Genomic DNA, 18,205 nt, shown 5'->3' with positions numbered 1-18,205 from the left:
AAAGACAGCCAAGCCAACTACATCCTAGGGGCCCATTTCCTATTCATGTCTGCAGACTGGAAACCTTTCACTTCATTCTTCAACGTGAATTGTTCTAAACCTCCCTGACATATCTAGGACAATGGCTTTATCTGCTTTTCTCTCCAGAAGGACAGCGCCATCTTTGTTCAGGCATCATCCAGGGACACATCTACTTCCTGGACTGAGATGCCAGCTCAAATATGTAAACCAGGCTGCCTGCTGTAACCTCTATACTCAGAATGTGTGTATAGCAAACAGCTCAACCCCCATTTGTCTCTCACTCTGTGACCTGCCAGTGTAACAATCCATCAGTCTCATACAGTTTGGCCCCCCGCTGCCCCTCACTCTGTGACCTGCTAGTGTAAAAATCTATCACAGTCTCACACAGTTTAGCCCTTCCTTTCCCTCACTCTGTGACCTGCCAATTTAACAATATATCACAGTCTCACATGGTTCAGCCTCTGCTGTCCCTCACTCTGTGACCTGCCAGTAGCTGGAATGGACCCTTGGGGAAAATATTTCCTCCCTACTTCTGCAGAATGGTGACATCATCCTCCCACAATGCTCCTCTCAGCCTGGGCACAGTCCCTGATCTGGACGGCGAGGGTGGAAGTTGCTGTGTATGGTGACTTTTCAGAATCTATATCTGTAGACATTACTGAGAAGAGACCATTGAAGGGCCCTAGATAGGAGTCGGGGGGGGGGGGGGGTGTGATCCTCCTCTATATGGAGGATCCTCCTTTATACAGATTAATTTACATATACGTCCCCTGCGCTTCCAGAAGTCCAAAAATGAAGCTGAGCCCATGTATCTTACTGTTCCACCTACACGTCTAATATGGCGCCCCGTGTGAGGATGTGAAATTAAAGCCTCCACATTTAGATGCATCAAGTGGCCCCATCAGGCTTCCCCATGTACCGCGTGGTCCCACATACAGAGATGGAACTGACCTGTTTTGGGACTTGCTCTCTTATAGTTTGGAATTTTGGCGTCGGAGATCAGAGGTTTCTCCGTCTTTGTGTCTTCTTGCGGACTTTTGGTCTCCTCCTCCTTATCGGTTTGGTCTTCAGCTGCGGATTCGCTGGCCGATTGCTCTGACAAGGTTAGGTTTAGCTCCACGCTGGCCTCACTCAGAGAAGTATGTGGTTTGGTGGAGTCATGGCTGGGAGTTGTCGGCTCTGCGGGGGCGGGGTCCGCCTTGCTGTCAGTGTTGCTGACCTCTGAGTCTTTATGTTTCTGCAGCTGCTCTTTCTGGAGACTCCTCTGCTTCTTGCGGAACTTGGCTCTTCGGTTCTTGAACCAGACCTGCAAAGGAAGTAAACCGCTATAAATGAGGAACGTTCATCACAGTTATTGGCCTCAGATTGCTGGCGAGATATATTGTATTGTATTGTATATTGTATTGACTCTTATCAACCCATGACCTCACCCCTGAAGAAGGTACATGTACTCTGGCCCCCCATGACCCCACTCTTGAAGAAGGTACTTGTACTCTGGCCCCCCATGACCTCACTCTTGAGGAAGGTACTTGTACTCTGGCCCCCCATGACCCCACTCTTGAAGAAGGTACTTGTACTCTGGCCTCCCATGACCTCACTCTTGAGGAAGGTACTTGTACTCTGGCCCCCCATGACCCCACTCTTGAAGAAGGTACTTGTTCTCTGGCCCCCCATGACCTCACTCTTGAGGAAGGTACTTGTACTCTGGCCCCCCATGACCCCACTCTTGAAGAAGGTACTTGTACTCTGGCCTCCCATGACCCCACTCTTGAAGAAGGTACTTGTACTCTGGCCTCCCATGACCCCACTCTTGAAGGTACTTGTACTCTGGCCCCCCATGACCCCACTCTTGAGGAAGGCACTTGTACTCTGGCCCCCCATGACCCCACACTTGAAGAAGGTACTTGTACTCTGGCCTCCCATGACCCCACTCTTGAAGGTACTTGTACTCTGGCTTCCCATGACCCCACTCTTGAGGAAGGTACTTGTACTCTGGCTTCCCATGACCCCACTCTTGAGGAAGGTACTTGTACTCTGGCTTCCCATGACCCCACTCTTGAAGAAGGTACTTGTACTCTGGCTTCCCATGACCCCACTCTTGAAGAAGGTACTTGTAGTCTGACCTCCCATGACCCCACTCTTGAAGAAGGTACTTGTATTCTGGCCCCTCATGACCCCACCCCTGAGGTAGTTACCTGTACTTTGGCCTCCCTTGATCCCCTCCCTGAAGAAGGTACGTGTACTCTGGCCTCCCATGACCCCATTCCTGACATAATTACCTGTACTCTGGCCTCCTGTGACACTATCCCTGAGGTAGTTACCTGTACTCTGTCCTCCTATGACCCTACCCCTGAGGTAGGTATTTGCATTCTTGCCTCTCATAACCCCACCCTGAGCTAGGTACCTGTACACTGGCCTCCCATCACCCCACCCCTGAGGTAATCACCTGTACTCTGGCCTCCCACGATTCCACCCCTTAGAAAGGTACCTGTACTTTGGCTTTACATGACCCCACCCTGGGGTAGGTACCTGTGACTCCCATGACCCTATTTCTGTGCACTGGCACCCCATGACCCCACCTCTGAGGTAGGTATCTGTACCCTTGACTCCCATTACCCCACCCCTGATGTAGGTTCCTGTACGCTGGCTTTCCATAAACCCAACTCTGAGATAGGTACGTGTACCATAGCCTATTATGACCTCAACCCTCATGTGCACCCTGGCCTCCAGTGTCGCCAACCTTGAGGTAGGTACCTGTACTCTGGCCTCCGGGAGGTTAGTGCACATCGCCAGCCGCTCCCTCATCACCACATCTGGGTAGTGCGTCTTCTGAAACGTCTTCTCCAGCGCCTCCAGCTGCTGAGCCGTGAATGCAGTGCGACTTCTTCTCTGTTTGCGATGCTGAGAGCCATAGCGAGCTTCCAAGATGATGTCTTGAAATGTACAGCCGTTGGAAGATAAAATAGGGCCAATTTAATTACAGGAAGTGGGCGGAGCCACAGACATATTCAATCACTCATGCTGTTTTCACTGTCTGCTTCTAAATGATCGTCCCCGACTATAGAATGTTCGCCCGACCTCAAAGTGGGCGGGGCTTACACCTACGCGGTTGCACCTGGAAGGCTTTCACTGGACAGTTTGGCACTGATGAAAGGAGGAGATCCCCTTTCGGCTTTATTTTCGATATTTTAGAGGTAAAATTCTGAGATGACAACATTGACATCCAATCAGCTGTAAAAGGTCTCCTCTCACTTCTCAGTACAGAAAGCTTCCGCCGGTGCTAAATCGCAGGATTTTAGGTCAGTGCGAAAAATAAAAAATTCACTATTATTGTAAAGAACAACGTGTCACCCACAGGAACCAATCAGATGTATAATATCAGGAAATAGAGAAGAACCTTATTGGTTGTCCCCATGTTACCGCCATCTGCAATCCTCATCATACCCCATTGCTCATCATCCTGCAGAAATATTTATTGGCGGTAAAACGCCCCCTGCGCTATTCTGAGTGAACCAATCCCACCCGCTCCTCCCACTAAAAATTGGAGGTCACATAATTCTTACCAGCCAGTCTCTCGGCCAGGGTGAGGGCGTGCACCGAGGGGCGGTAATCCGGGGCGTGCTGAGCGTGCTGCGCTGCTTGTTGGTGCAGGTTGTACATGGCGCTGAGCGAATTGACTGCGTGCAGCGAATATCCGTTCACTCCGTAATGCTGCATAGCGAGCGGACCTACGGGGACACAACACATCGAACGTCAGAATTTACCAAACACCAAAATTATCACCAAAGAGGAACAAAACCAGAAATGAGATTGTCATCGCTCTCTTTACATTTACTGAAGTTTTCTATATTCTCCTCTCTATCGCTCTCTCCTCTCTACGCCCAATGGTGGCTCACCACCTCTCTCCTCTCTCTCTACCTTCTATCTCCTTTCCCTCCCCTGTTCTATATCTTCTCTCTATCTTTCCTTTCTATCTCTCTCTCTCAATCCCCCCCCCCCCCCCCATGGTGTCTCACCTTCTGTCCGCCCTCTCTTCTCTCCTCTTCTTCCCTCTCCTCGCCCTCTCTCTCCTTTTCTCACTTCCTCTCTCTCCTCTTCTTCCCTCTCCCCTCTCCTCTTCTTTTCTCACCCCCTCTCTCTCTCCTCTCCTCTTCTTTTCTCACCCCCTCTCTCTCCTCTCCTCTTCTTTTCTCACCCCCTCTCTCTCCTCTCCTCTTCTCCTTCCCTCTCCTCACCCTCTCTCTCTCCTTTTCTCACCCCCTCTCTCCTCCCCTCTTCTTCCCTCTCCTCTCCCTCTCTCCTTTTCCCACCCCCTCTCTCCTCTCCCTCTTCTTCCCTCTCCTCTCCCTCTCTCCTTTTCTCACCCCCTCTCTCTCCTCTTCTTCCCTCTCCCTTCTCCCCTCTCCCTTCTCTTCTTCTTCCCTCTCCTTGCCCTCTCTCTCCTTTTCTCACTCCCTTTCTCACCCCCTCTCTCCCCTATCTCCTCTCCTCTTCTTCTTCCCTCTCCTCACTCCTCTCCTTTTATTCCCCCCCCCCCCCCCCATCTCTCTCCCTTCTCTCACTCTCTTCCCCTTCTCTCCTCTCTCTCTCTCGTCACTCTCTCTACCCCCTAACAGTGGCTCACTTTCTGTCTTCTCTCCCCCTCTCTCATCTCCTCTCCTCTATCCTCTCTTCCTCTGTTCTCACTCCCCTCTCCTTCTCTTTTTCTCCTATTTCTCTCTCATCTCCTCTTCTCTCTCTCTTTTTGACACTTTCCCTCTCTCCTCTCACCCTCCTCCTCTCCTCCTCTCTCTCTCTCCTCTCAGGACATCCTATCCACCATGTGCGCCGCTCTCAGCTAACAAAACACAGCCGCTCAGAGTTGTTTTATCAGTGTGAAGAATCAATTAAAGAGCGATTTATTCCAGCAAATTGCCCCAAGAAACGGGTTCAGCCGGTCTGATATCATAAAATATTTCATATAACAGAACATAAAACTGCCGGGCTCAGGAAACTGACAATATGCCAACTCATTTACCGATATCACCACCACCTGTGTCCACCATGATACCACCTGTGTACACCATGATACCCACGTGTCCACCATGAAACCGCCTATGTATGAAACCCCATACGGTCTATAGGATGGTGACCCCATACTGTCCAGAGGATGATGACTTCATACTGTCTATGGGATGGTGACCCCATACGGTCTATGGGATGGTGACCCCATACGGTCTATAGGATGGTGACCCCATACGGTCTATAGGATGGTGACCCCATACGGTCTATAGGATGGTGACCCCATACGGTCTATAGGATGGTGACCCCATACGGTCTATAGGATGGTGACCCCATACGGTCTATAGGATGGTGACCCCATACGGTCTATAGGATGGTGACCCCATACGGTCTATAGGATGATGACTTCATACTGTCTATGGGATGGTGACCCCATATGGTCTATAGGATGGTGACCCCATACGGTCTATAGGCTGGTGACCCCATACGGTCCAGAGGATAGTGACCACATACTGTCTATAGGATGGTGGAGGATGGTTTAAAGGACCATGCTGTCTATAGGATGGTGACCCCATACTGTTTATATGATGAAGACCTCCTGTTGTCTATAGGATAATGACCTCTTACTGTCGAAAAGATGATGACTTCATACTGTCTATAGGATGATGACTTCTATAGGATGGTGACTCTGTACTTTCCAGAGGATGGGGACCCTGTACTGTCCAGAGGATGGTGGAGGATAGTTCAGAGGACCATCCTGTCTATAGAATGGTGACCCCATACTGTCCAGAGGATAATTACTTCATACTGTCTATAGGATAGTGAGCCCATACTGTCTATAGGATGGTGGAGGATGGTTCAGAGGACCATCCTGTCTATAGGATGGTGACCCCATACTGTTTATATGATGAAGAAGACCTCCTGTTGTCTATAGTATAGTGACCTATTACTGTCCAAAGGATGATGACTTTATACTGTCTATTGGATAGTGACCCCGTATGGTCTATAGGATGATGACCCCCCCCCCCCATACTATCTATAGGATGGTGACCCCATACGGTCTATATGATGAAGACCTCCTGCTGTCCATAATATGGTGACCCCATACAGTCTATAGGATGGTGAACCAATACTGTCTATAGGACGGTGACCCCATATGGTCTATAGGATGATGACCCCATACTATCTATAGGATAGTGACGCCATATTATCTATAGGATGGTGACCCCTATAATGTCTGTATGATGAAGTCCTCATGCTCTCTATAAGATGATAACCCCATACTGATTAGAAGATGGTGACCCCACACTGTCCAGAAGATGATGACCCCCTACTGCCTATAGGATGGTGACCCCACACTGTCCAGAGGATAATGACCCCTTATTGGCTATATGATGGTGACCCCTCACTGTCCAGAGGATGATGACCCCCTTACTGCCTATAGCATTGTTACACCATACTGTCTTTAGGTTTGTAACATAGGCCAATGAGGCGTACCAACCCACAAACCATATAGATAGAAATATAATCATAATCACTTATCTATAGGCCTCTATTATATAGCTATTATTATAAACACCCACCTACAGTATATATCTACAATGTACATTATATATACAGTATTATAATCACATTTCTATCTCCTGGTTATATATACAGTACTTGTATATACACATGTTATCAGTGCACATATATATTGCTGATCTCCTACTCTCACATATTGGTGGCTATATTCCCACCACAGGTATAGGACCAGTAGACAGGCGGTGGTAGGTGGAAGGTGGGTGACCTGTCAGCAGTAACACAACTCCTAATTGTTCAGAGGGCGCAGCGTTCCCTCCTCGGTCGCGGCCCACCTGCGGGTAAGTCAGACCACACACAGAATGTCAGCACACAAAGCCACCGTAATGTAATACTGTATACTCCCTCCTCGTGTTATTACAGCCGGGAAGGACAATCACTAAGATTTCTCTTCAATTTTATAAAGTGTCTTTTTTCCAACAGCTCTGATTGTGTTGTCAGCTCTCACTAATCCTGCAATCAGGTACATCACATTTCCTATTGTACAGCCAGACGCAGCCAGCGGTCCCAGGTAGCTTCCAGAACTTTCTGGTATATTCACCCCCCCCCTGTCCGCCTTCTCCGTTGTTTGACCTTTTTTCCGGCTGACATCTCCCTGACCCACATGACTAAGACTGACCTCTCTCTGACCAACCAATGTCTGATCAACCCACCCTTACTGACAATTCCCTGACCAACGTTTCTTCAACCAACCCCTCTCTGACCACCACTTCCAAGACTAACCCGTCTCTGACCAACCCATGTCTGATCAATCAGCTCTGACTGACACCTCGCTGACCAGTGTTTCTTCAACTGACCCCTCTTCTACTGACCCCTCTCTGACTGACCCACTCCAAAGACCCCCCCCCTGACCCACATTTCTTCATCCGACCCCTCTTCTACCAACCCCTCCCTGGCTGACCCACTCCAAAGACCCCTTCCAGACCCACATTTCCTCAACCGACCCCTCTTCTACCGACCCCTCCCTGGCTTACCCACTCCAAAGACCCCTGCCAGACCCACATTTCCTCAACCAACCCCATCTCCTACCGATCCCACCCTGACCGACCGACTCCAACCGACACCCCTGATCCACATTTCTTCAACCGCCCCCTCTCCTACTGACCTCTCTGATTGACCCACTCCAACCAACACCTCCCTGACTAACACTTCTAAGACTGTCCCACTCTGACTGACACCTCCCTGAACCACGTTACTTAAAACCGACGCCTCTCTGACCAACAATTCTCTGATTGACACATCCCTGACCAACCCTTCTAAGACTGATACCTCTCTGACCAACATTTCTTCAACTGACCCCTCTTCTACCGACCTATCTCTGATTGACCCACTCCAACCAACACCTCCTTGACCAACATTCCTTCAAACGATCCTCTCTGATCAACACTTCTCTGACCTTTTTCTGATTGACACCTCCCTGACCAGTGCTTCCAAAACTTACCATTCTGCATCCAATCCTTCTCTGATTGAGACTTTTCAATTGACACCTTCCTGATCAAGATTTCCTCAACTGACCCCTCTCCAACCTATCCCTACCTGATCAACTCATTCCAACTGGCTCTCTCTGATGGACCCCGTCTGATGGACCTATTTCAACTGATACCTTCGTGACCAAACCTTCTCCAACTGACCTTCTCTGATTGACCCATTCTGACACCTCCCTGACCAATGTTTCTCCCTGACCAACCTCTCTCTCCGACTGACTCTTCTCTCATTAGACCACTCCAACTGACTCCTCCCTTACCAAACATTCTAAGCCCTTGTACACACGGTCGGAAATTCCAACGGAAAATGTCCGATCGGACCGCGTGTGGGCTCCATCTGACTTTTTCCGTCAGAATGTCCAACCAACAAAGTTTGAGAGCTTGATATAAAATTTTCCGTCAACATGATCCGATCGGACTTTGTCCGATCATTTGTAGAGAATTCCGATCGTGCAAAGTGCCATGCATGCTCAGATCAAATTACGAGACCAAAGCTAGTGGCTACTAGCCTGAACGTAGTCCCGTCGCAACGAACGAACGTCGTCACGTTCTGAACGAACGGATTTCCAGTTTCGGACAAAATCCATCTGAAAAAATCTGACGGATTTTGTGGTCGGAATGTTCCGACCGTGTGTACAAGGGCTAAGACTGACTCCTCCCTGTTTGACTTTTCTTTGACTGACCTTCTCTGACGTATTTCTAACTGACCCTCTCTGATTGACTTCTCTTTGACTGACATCTCCCTGACCAACCCCACTCCAACCACCCCCTTTTCAATTTTTATACCTGTTTAACTGATTCCTCTCCAATTGATCCGTACCTGTTTCGACCCCTTCAACCTACCCCTCTCTAAACTGCCCCCTCTCTGGCTGTCACCTGCCTGACCGACCCCTCTATTTCTCCTGAGCCCTGACATTTCCCACACCCGGCGATATCTCCGATATCTATCAATAAGATAAGCCTATTACTGAACATGAGTAGGTAGGTGATCATTTATTTATAGGATGAAATATTACCAAAGATAATGAAAGATTTGACCCCATTACCTGCCCCCGCCCCCCCCCCGGGACCTTCCATATGTGACGGTTGCTGAGATCTGACACTAATCTCCGCAATAAATATCTGGAAGTCGGGAGAGGAAGACGAGACTCGGGCAGCGATTATGAAAAGCGCGTTGGACGGAGAGGTGTAAATGTGATCTCATTTTTGGTTTCAGTTTAGAAACGTTGATAGAAATTTCCTGTAAAATTGCGAGAAGAGAATCCTTAAAATTCGGCCCGTTCTTCTTTTCCTATACTTCTTACATCCGTTGGGGAGAGGAATATTGAAGGGGGTCATTTACTAAATAAAAAACATTTCTCTGTGGAATTGTTTGAGCCAACCAATCGGCTGTCTGGGATGGAAGCACCCCCCCCCCCTCTCCTTACCCCGGGATCAGATGTTCCGCGTCCCCCAGATCATCACACGGCGTACAAACCTCCCCGGGGCGCCGATCAAACTCTGCCCTAATCAGACTTTGCCATTGTCATTCATTGCGGCCTCTGGGAAGGGAGATGATTGCCAGACACACAAAAAAAAAACTCTGATCCATTAACATCCAATTATCACCGGGCCCTTCCATTAATTATAAATCAGACCCCTAATTGGGATAATTAGCTTTCTCCCGCCTAATGCAGCGTGACTGATGCCTATTGAGAGTCTTTAATCACTTCATATGTTCGGTGGCGGAGGGACAAATGAAAACTCGCAGCGTTTTCATCGCCCCCCTCCCCTCCCCCCCCCCCCCCCCGCCAGAATTAAAAGCTCTTTAAGTCTCTAATACATGTTTGCAAATAGCGCTGAAGAGCGAATCAATTACGCGCATAATATCAAGTGGCCGCTCTCGCTTTTCCCGGAGCTCCGGGGAGAAGATTTGAGGCAGGGAAAAACCATACGCAGATGATTAAAACGGCGACATTTCCTGCGCTGCGTAAGAGCGAGCGTACGCCGATTCTGGAAGCGATCGGTCTCCTTCTATCTGATATTTCAATTATCTGTCAATCTCAGAACGTCCGATGAAAGTAAAAAAAAAAATGTAAAATAATTAATCGAATGAAAGTAAAAAAAAATGTAAAATAATTAATCGAATGAAAGTAAACGGATGTTATAAATTCTGCAAAAAACAAACAAACCCACCAACGCTGCTCTGTTCTGACCTAACGGTGACCCTGAAACTGTCCCCCCCCACACATTCACACACACGGGATCCTTCATCTTGTTCAGTGAACGTTGGAGGATCCCCAAAAGGTCCCACCTGCAAGAACCACCGAGGTCCCACCTGCAAGAACCACCGAGGTCCCACCTGCAAGAACCACCGAGGTCCCACCTGCAAGAACCACCGAGGTCCCACCTGCAAGAACCACCGAGGTCCCACCTGCAAGAACCGAAAAACTAGGCCCAGGGGTTTTGCAACGGGACCAGGGGTAATTGTGAAAAGCCAAGGGGTAATTATGGCAGGCCCAGGTTAATTGTGATAGACCCAAGGGTAATTGTGAAAAGCCAAGAAGGGCCCAGAATAACAGTGGGGTAATTTCTACAGGCACTGTGGGTAGCTGTGACATAGCCTAGGAGTACACAGATCCAGGAATCTTTCTAAAAGAAATGCCCCCATTATTATGGGCTCCGATAACACATAGACTGGTTTTGTTGTAATTTTTTACAAATACAATCATAAAATGAAACAGAGTTGTCACTTTTTAGTGACTCACAAAGTTGGCTTTAACAAATTGGAGAAACGTTTTTGAAAGGCGACCATCCCACCTTAAATTTTACAAACAGCAGATCTGCTTGGCGATGATTGTGCCAATATCACATCACCAACAGACCTTGACTAAGTCTTTTAAAATGATGGCCGGGATTTATTCTGCCTGAAGGTGGCCAATACCAGCCTGCCTCAACAGCGCCACACCTAGGGGATACAGGGCTACTCCAGGAAGGGGCAGTAATGAGCTAGTGAGAGGGAAGGGGTTAATCAGGTGACATGTCAGCCCTCTGGGTGAGTCTCGGAAACAAATTGCCGAACAGTCCTTCCCCCGGGAGACACCACAATTCCAAATTTTATTAAACAGAAAATAAATGATCTGCCCGTCCAACCCAATGGACCCAACCAACCAATGGATCCAACCCAACCAACCAACCGATCCAACCAATCAACAGATCCAACCCAAACAACCAACGGACCCAACCCAAACAACCAACAGATCCAACCCTAGCAACCAACAGATCCAACTCAACAGATCCAACCCAACCAATCAACGAAACCAACCAATCAGCAGACCCAACCCAACTGACCAACGAACACATTCAACCCAACCAACCAATGGACCAAACCCATCTGACCAATGGCCCTATTCAGCCAACGGACCCAACCCAACCAATGAACCCAAGCAATTCTAATCCCTGTTCGGGGGTCTGCAAAAATAGAATATCCAATCATTCAGTATCCCACATCAGACATGGAGGCCAACCTTACATTCACCAGGATCAACAACATCTACTCCTTTATTCATTCCCCTATTCTTCATTAATCCCTCCATCTATCCCTTCATCTATCTATTTCCCGAGCCCTATTCCTTCATCCATTTCCCTATCCCTCATCAATTCCCCATCCACCCCTCCATACATCCCTCCATCGATCCATTCATCCTTCCATCCATGCATTCCCTATCCATTCATCCACCCAACAATCCCTCATCCATCCCATAATTCATTCCTCCATCTATCCATACACCCCTATCCATCTATTCATCCCCTTAAATCTGTCCACTCACCCTCTATACTTCCCCTATCAATCTCTCAATTTTCCATTTGTCCACCCATGCCCAACCTATCCATATACTCCCCTCTCTATCCATTTATCCATCCACCCCTAAGCTTATTCATCCATCCCTCCACCAATCCAGCCATCCATCCAACTCTCCCATCTAGCCCCACATCCATCCCTTTCAACAAACATACCCATCTTCATTCCCTACACCAACACCCATCTATCCATCCCTCTACCATTCCATCCTTCCCTCCTCCCATCTATCTACCCATCCATCCCTTTTAGGATTCATCCAAAAACCACCAGTCCGCCATTGTCAGCAGGTCATTCCAGTTAGCAGTGTGATGGGGGGGAGGGAATGCCTATTGATATCGGTCAATTATCTGTGTAATGGGAATATTGACTGGGATCTAGTTAGCTGTATGATGGTAGAGAAGGACTAGCTATCTGTTGGGGGATTGACTAGTTAGCTGTGTGATTGGGATAAAGATTAGTCACTAATTGAGATGGGTCACATGATGACCCTCAAGGCGCGGAGTGCTTCCATAGCCCGAGGCCCCTCAAACTGATCTGTGAAATGTAAATTCCCATCAATCTCATCTTATGGGATCACGTTTTTGACCAACCCTCCTGGGGAAGTCCGAATCACCTCACCTTATTATCTCATCAGGTGGTCAGATTGGGTCATCATTGGATTGGTCATTGGGTTGGGTCATCTGACCGGGATATCAGATTCGGTCATTGGGTTGGGTGGGATTGGGTTGTTCATGGCCAGCAGACCTCTTAGAAATTGTACAGATCCAGGATTAAATCCTTATACGTGTTCAGCCCAGGCACCCCGCTTGTCACATCGCCATTATAAAGCCACCATCGGATGGGCCGTTCTATATACATATATATGGCTGTCCCTTGTATATATACCGTATATATGGCTGTCCCCTGCATATACCGTATATATGGCTGTCCCCTGCATATACCGTATATATGGCTGTCCCCTGCATATACTGTATATATGGCTGTCCCCCGTATATATATACTGTATGGTTGTCCCCTGTATATATACTCTATATATGGCTGCCCCCTGTATATATACAGTATATATACATATATATATATACACACACACACACACACACACACACAGTATATGCTGTAAATACTGTATATGGCTGCCCATGGTAGATCTACTGTATATATGGCTGTTCCCTGTATATACAGTATATATGGCTGTCCCCTGTATATATACAGTATATAAGGCTTTCCCCTTTAAATACTGTACATATGGCTGCCCCCTGTATATACTGTATATATGGCTACCCCCTGTAAATACTGTATATGGCTGCCCACTGTATATATACGGTATATATGGCTGCCCCTATACATACTGTATATATTGCTGCCCCCGTATATACTGTATATATTACTGTCTCCTGTATATATACAGTATATATGGTTGTCCCTTGTATATATACTGTATATAAGGCAGTTCCCTTTAAATACTGTACATACATATAGCTTCCCCCTGTAAATACTATATATATATATATGGCTGCCCCTATATATACTCTATATATGGCTGCCCACTGTATATATACAGTATATATAGCTGCCCCCTGTAAATACTGTATATATGGCTGCCCACTGTATATATACTGTATATATGGCTGTCCCCTGTATATACTGTATATATAGCTGTCCCCTGTATATACAGTATATATGGCTGTCCCCTGTATATATACAGTATATATGGTTGCCCCCTGTATATATACAGTATATAAGGCTTTCCCTTTTAAATACTGTACATATGGCTGCCCCCTGTAAATACTGTATATGGCTGCCCACTGTATATATACTGTATATATGGCTGCCCCCTGTACATATTGTATATATTGCTGCCCCCGTATATACTGTATATATTGCTGTCTCCTGTATATACAGTATATATGGTTGCCCCTTGTATATATACTGTATATAAGGCAGTTCCCTTTAAATACTGTACATACATATAGCTTCCCCTCTGTAAATACTATATATATGGCTGCCCCCTATATATACTCTATATATGGCTGCCCACTGTATATATAGCTGCCCCCTGTAAATACTGTATATATGGCTGCCCACTGTATATATACTGTATATATGGCTGTCCCCTGTATATACTGTATATATAGCTGCCTCCTGTAAATACTGTATATATGGCTGCTGTGTATATATGGCTGTCCCCTGTATATATACTGTATATATGGTTGTCCCCTGTATATATACAGGCATGTCCCATTTTTATGTACACAATGGGGTTTATTTACTAAAGCTGGAAAGTGCAAAATCAGACTCACTTCTGCATAGACACCAATGAGCTTCTAACCTAAACTTGTTCAATGAAGCTTTGGTAATAAAACCTGGAAGCTGATTGGTTTCTATGCAGAAGTGAATCTGATTTTGCACTTTCCAGCTTTAGTAAATAAACCCCCATTGTTGTGTACTTAAAAGTTGGGTATGCCTGTACTGTATATATGGGTGGCCACACACACACGCAGATAATGAGATCTCAAGAAAATTCCAAACTCCAACAAACTGAACAACATAATTGTGAAGGTGACCTAATAGGTATCATCTACTCGTCCGCCACAACCGATCGCCCCGACATCGTACGAGCGCAGAATACAATTCCCAGACACGTCACTTCACTGCACTGCTGCAAAGAATTCATTGTGAAATCTCCCACAGACAGGACAATTTTTTCCTTCAATCTGACAAATATTTGAATAGAAGAACGAATGAAATTGATTGCTAAAAATCACAAAGACGCTCAAAAAGAATGTGACAAACCGTCATTCCAAAATATGAAAAACATTTCTTGGCCGACGATATGCGACCACTTTATGAAGACGATGTGGCGACTTCGCGGAAACTTCGCCATCAATCACAGGAAGAACGGCGAACGCGGAAAATCAGTTTGTCCGAAATTTGTTGGTTTATCGGAACTCTGCGACCGTTTCGAAGAACGAAATGGATGGGAAGGAAATTCGAGAAATCTTCGTCAGGCCGAACCAAAAATTGTCCCGATATCGAATGCTGACTCTGCAATCTCTAATCACATCAAATTTAATTTTATATAAAGAAATAAAAAACATAATATTGAAAAGTTTAATTATTACGATCACCTGACAAGAACCTCAGAGGGCCAATCGTCATTGTCCTCATCATTACATTCAGGATAAAGTAAATTATATGAATTATTATTACTATTTTATATTATTATAATTACTACTACTATTGTTGTTTTTATTTATTTATTATTATTATTATTATTATTATCATTATTATTATTATTATTACTACTACTATTGTTGTTTTTATTATTTTTAATATTATTATTGCTATTTCTATTGGTAATATTATAATTATCGTTAGAAAAAAGAAATAATAATAATAATAATAATAATAATATTAATATAGAAGTGTCAGATTATAATCAATCACATAAAAAGAACCAAACACACCCAATCATCATTACTATAAGAATAATACAAATTATTTATTATTATTATTTAAAATAAAATAGAAAAACCCAATTATCACCAATTAAAAAGAACAGCACACAGCCAATCATCATCATCTTCACTACAATAAGAATACAATTTTTTTTTTTTATTATTATTATTATTATTATTAATATTATTACTTTTGTTAATACTGTTATTTATAATAATAATAATAGTAATAATAATGATAATAATTTGTTATTATTTTCATTATTCTTATTGTAGAAGATGATGAGGATTGGCTGTGCGCTGTTCTTTTAATTGGAGATAATTGGGCTTTTCTATTATTTTATTTTAAATAACAATAATAATAAATAATTTGTATTATTCTTATAGTAATTATAATGATGATAATTGTTTGTGTGTGTGTGTGGTCTCTTTCATGTTATTGATTATAATCTAATACTTTTATATTACTATTATTTCTTTTTTCTAATAATAATATTAATAACAATTACATTTTCGTATGAAAAAAATTCAATAAATTTACATTAATCAAAAAAGACTAACAATAGAAATAGTAATAATACTAATGTCCAATTATCATCGATCACATGAAAAGATTCACATCAAATCATCCTCCTCCTCTTCATTACAATAATAATTATACAAATTCTTCTTCTTATTTTTATTATTATTATTTTTTGTTATAAAAAATAAATTAGTAATATATAAAAAAGTCCAATTCTCAGCAATCACATGACAAGATCCGCACACACACAGCCAATCATCCTCTTCAGAATAATAATCAGAGAGGAAATAAAAACAACTATACCATTTTCTTTAGATGTTTTTCTTTTAGATTTACGATAAAGCAAATAATAATAATAATAATAGTAATAATAATAATAATAATAATAATAATAATAATAATAGTAATAGTAATAATAATAATAATAATATGGAGGTGAAACCCAACAATTTCAATTCGTATGCAATCAGTCGGGCCCTACACTACGTGGTTTTGGTAAAACTTAAAAGGAAATCAATCAACAAAAGTTGTACAGTGTGTATCCAAATCTTCCATCACCGACTATAAGATTTTATAATATCCGACAAGAAGACAATATTCCCCCCCAGAGCCCCCGATAGGAGATCGGACAGGAAAATCGGGAAAGAAGGAGAAGAAATAACTCGGCACAGACAAAACCGATAACTTTTATCTCCGATATTATCTCCTAATAATGATTACATATTATATCATCCAATAAGAATAATGACACCGATATTATTATCTACTATTAATTATACCACCTATGTTAGTATATATTATACCACCGATATTATCTCCTAATAAATGATTAGATCGATAATATACAGTAACAACAATGACACCGATATTATCTCATCATAATAATTACACCCGATATTAGTATTTCTGATCGATATGATTTCTCCTACAGTCGGATTTTCTCCGCTGTGAATTTATCGCATCTTATCGCCGATATTTCTCTATCTATAATTCGGGACGATGTTTCTCCTCTGAAAAGAAACTTTTATTTTTTCCATTTGTGTGAAAAGTTCGGGAAATCTGCCGATAAGGGATCTTATAGATCGATTATTATAATTATAATCGTACGATATGATATTTTATTATCGGATTTTTGTTGATGAATTTTCTTCCTGAACTCAAAAAAAAAGAGAATTTCATCAGAGAGAAGAAATCCTCCGACAATGAGGAGAAGAATGAGGAGGAGGATGATGAGGAGGAGGATAGTAGTGAGGATGATGATGAGGAGGACATATAGCGGAGTCCTACCTGAGTGTCAGCTCCTGGGGTTCGGGCTGTGTGTCTCCTCCGGTCGGTCGGTCCTCAGACATGTAGATGGGGGTTGGACTCCAGAAGACTTTTTAAGTCAGACTTCGCCCCCTGATTGGTCCTCCCAGCTGTCAATCACATCGACCTGTTCAGAGGACTGAGGAGGCCCGACAGAGGAAGGGAGACTCACTTCACCCGCTGCACAATTATCTCCATTATAATCTCCAGACATCGTCCATACAATCATTATCCCCAAACAATATTTATCCTCTTACATTCTCCATGCCATTATCTCCAGACCCATCTGTACAATTATTATCGTCCATACAATTATTATTTACAGAATAGTCTATAGTATATTATTAGTATCTCCGCAATCCTCCACACATCGGCCATACAATAATGATTACATCTATTACAATTATTATCTTCACAATCCTCCACACACATCGGAGATTAACGCATGGGGGGGATCGGTGGAGACTTGCTGTCCTCCATCTCTTCATGTATGAGATCAGATCGGACGATCACCTGCATTTTCTCAGCGCTTAGATGCAAGAGGAACAAAAACCTCTGACTGATAGAGAGACACCGACTGACCGATCACCGATCCCTCCACATCGTCCGTCTGTGTCCGTCTTCACCCGGACCCATTATTATTGTTATTACTATTATTAGAAGTAATTAATTAATAATAAAAATAAAATAATAATAATAATACATATCCCCCCCCCCCCCCCCATACTCCGCTATAGGACTGATTATAATAATAATAGCAGAATTGGAGAGGGATGATGATAATAATAATGATAAGGAGGATGATGATGATGAGGAAGGGGAGGATGATAATGAGGAGGATGGCGAGGAGGAGGGGAGGTTGGTGATGATGATGATGAGGATGAGGATGATGATGATGATCATGAGGAGAATGTTGATAGTGAGGGTGAGGAGGATGATGGTGATGATAATGAGGAGGGGGGAGGACGATGATGGTGATGATGAGGATAAG

The 18,205-nt window shown here is 44.2% G+C and overlaps 1 protein-coding gene across 1 annotated transcript in view; it reads right to left on the bottom strand.

The window, feature by feature from the left end:
* The window catches only part of DMBX1 (diencephalon/mesencephalon homeobox 1), an 18,934-nt gene extending 1,619 nt beyond the window's left edge, over positions 1-17,315 (bottom strand). The window contains exons 1-4 of the mRNA XM_077450728.1: positions 17,197-17,315; positions 3,585-3,749; positions 2,776-2,954; positions 973-1,327 (exon numbers count right to left, since the gene is read on the bottom strand). Of these exons, the coding sequence (XP_077306854.1) occupies positions 973-1,327; positions 2,776-2,954; positions 3,585-3,738 (688 nt within the window). The 5' untranslated portion in view covers positions 3,739-3,749; positions 17,197-17,315. The remainder of the gene's footprint in view (positions 1-972; positions 1,328-2,775; positions 2,955-3,584; positions 3,750-17,196) is intronic.
* Positions 17,316-18,205: the final 890 nt, after the last annotated feature.

The sequence above is a fragment of the Lithobates pipiens genome, unplaced genomic scaffold, assembly GCF_037356315.1.
Source record: "Lithobates pipiens isolate NorthernLeopardFrog02 unplaced genomic scaffold, aLitPip1_a1.2 Scaffold_23, whole genome shotgun sequence".
NCBI lineage: Eukaryota > Metazoa > Chordata > Amphibia > Anura > Ranidae > Lithobates > Lithobates pipiens.
The sequence above is the reverse complement of the archived record's forward strand: the minus strand, read 5'-3'. Positions and strand labels throughout refer to the sequence as shown.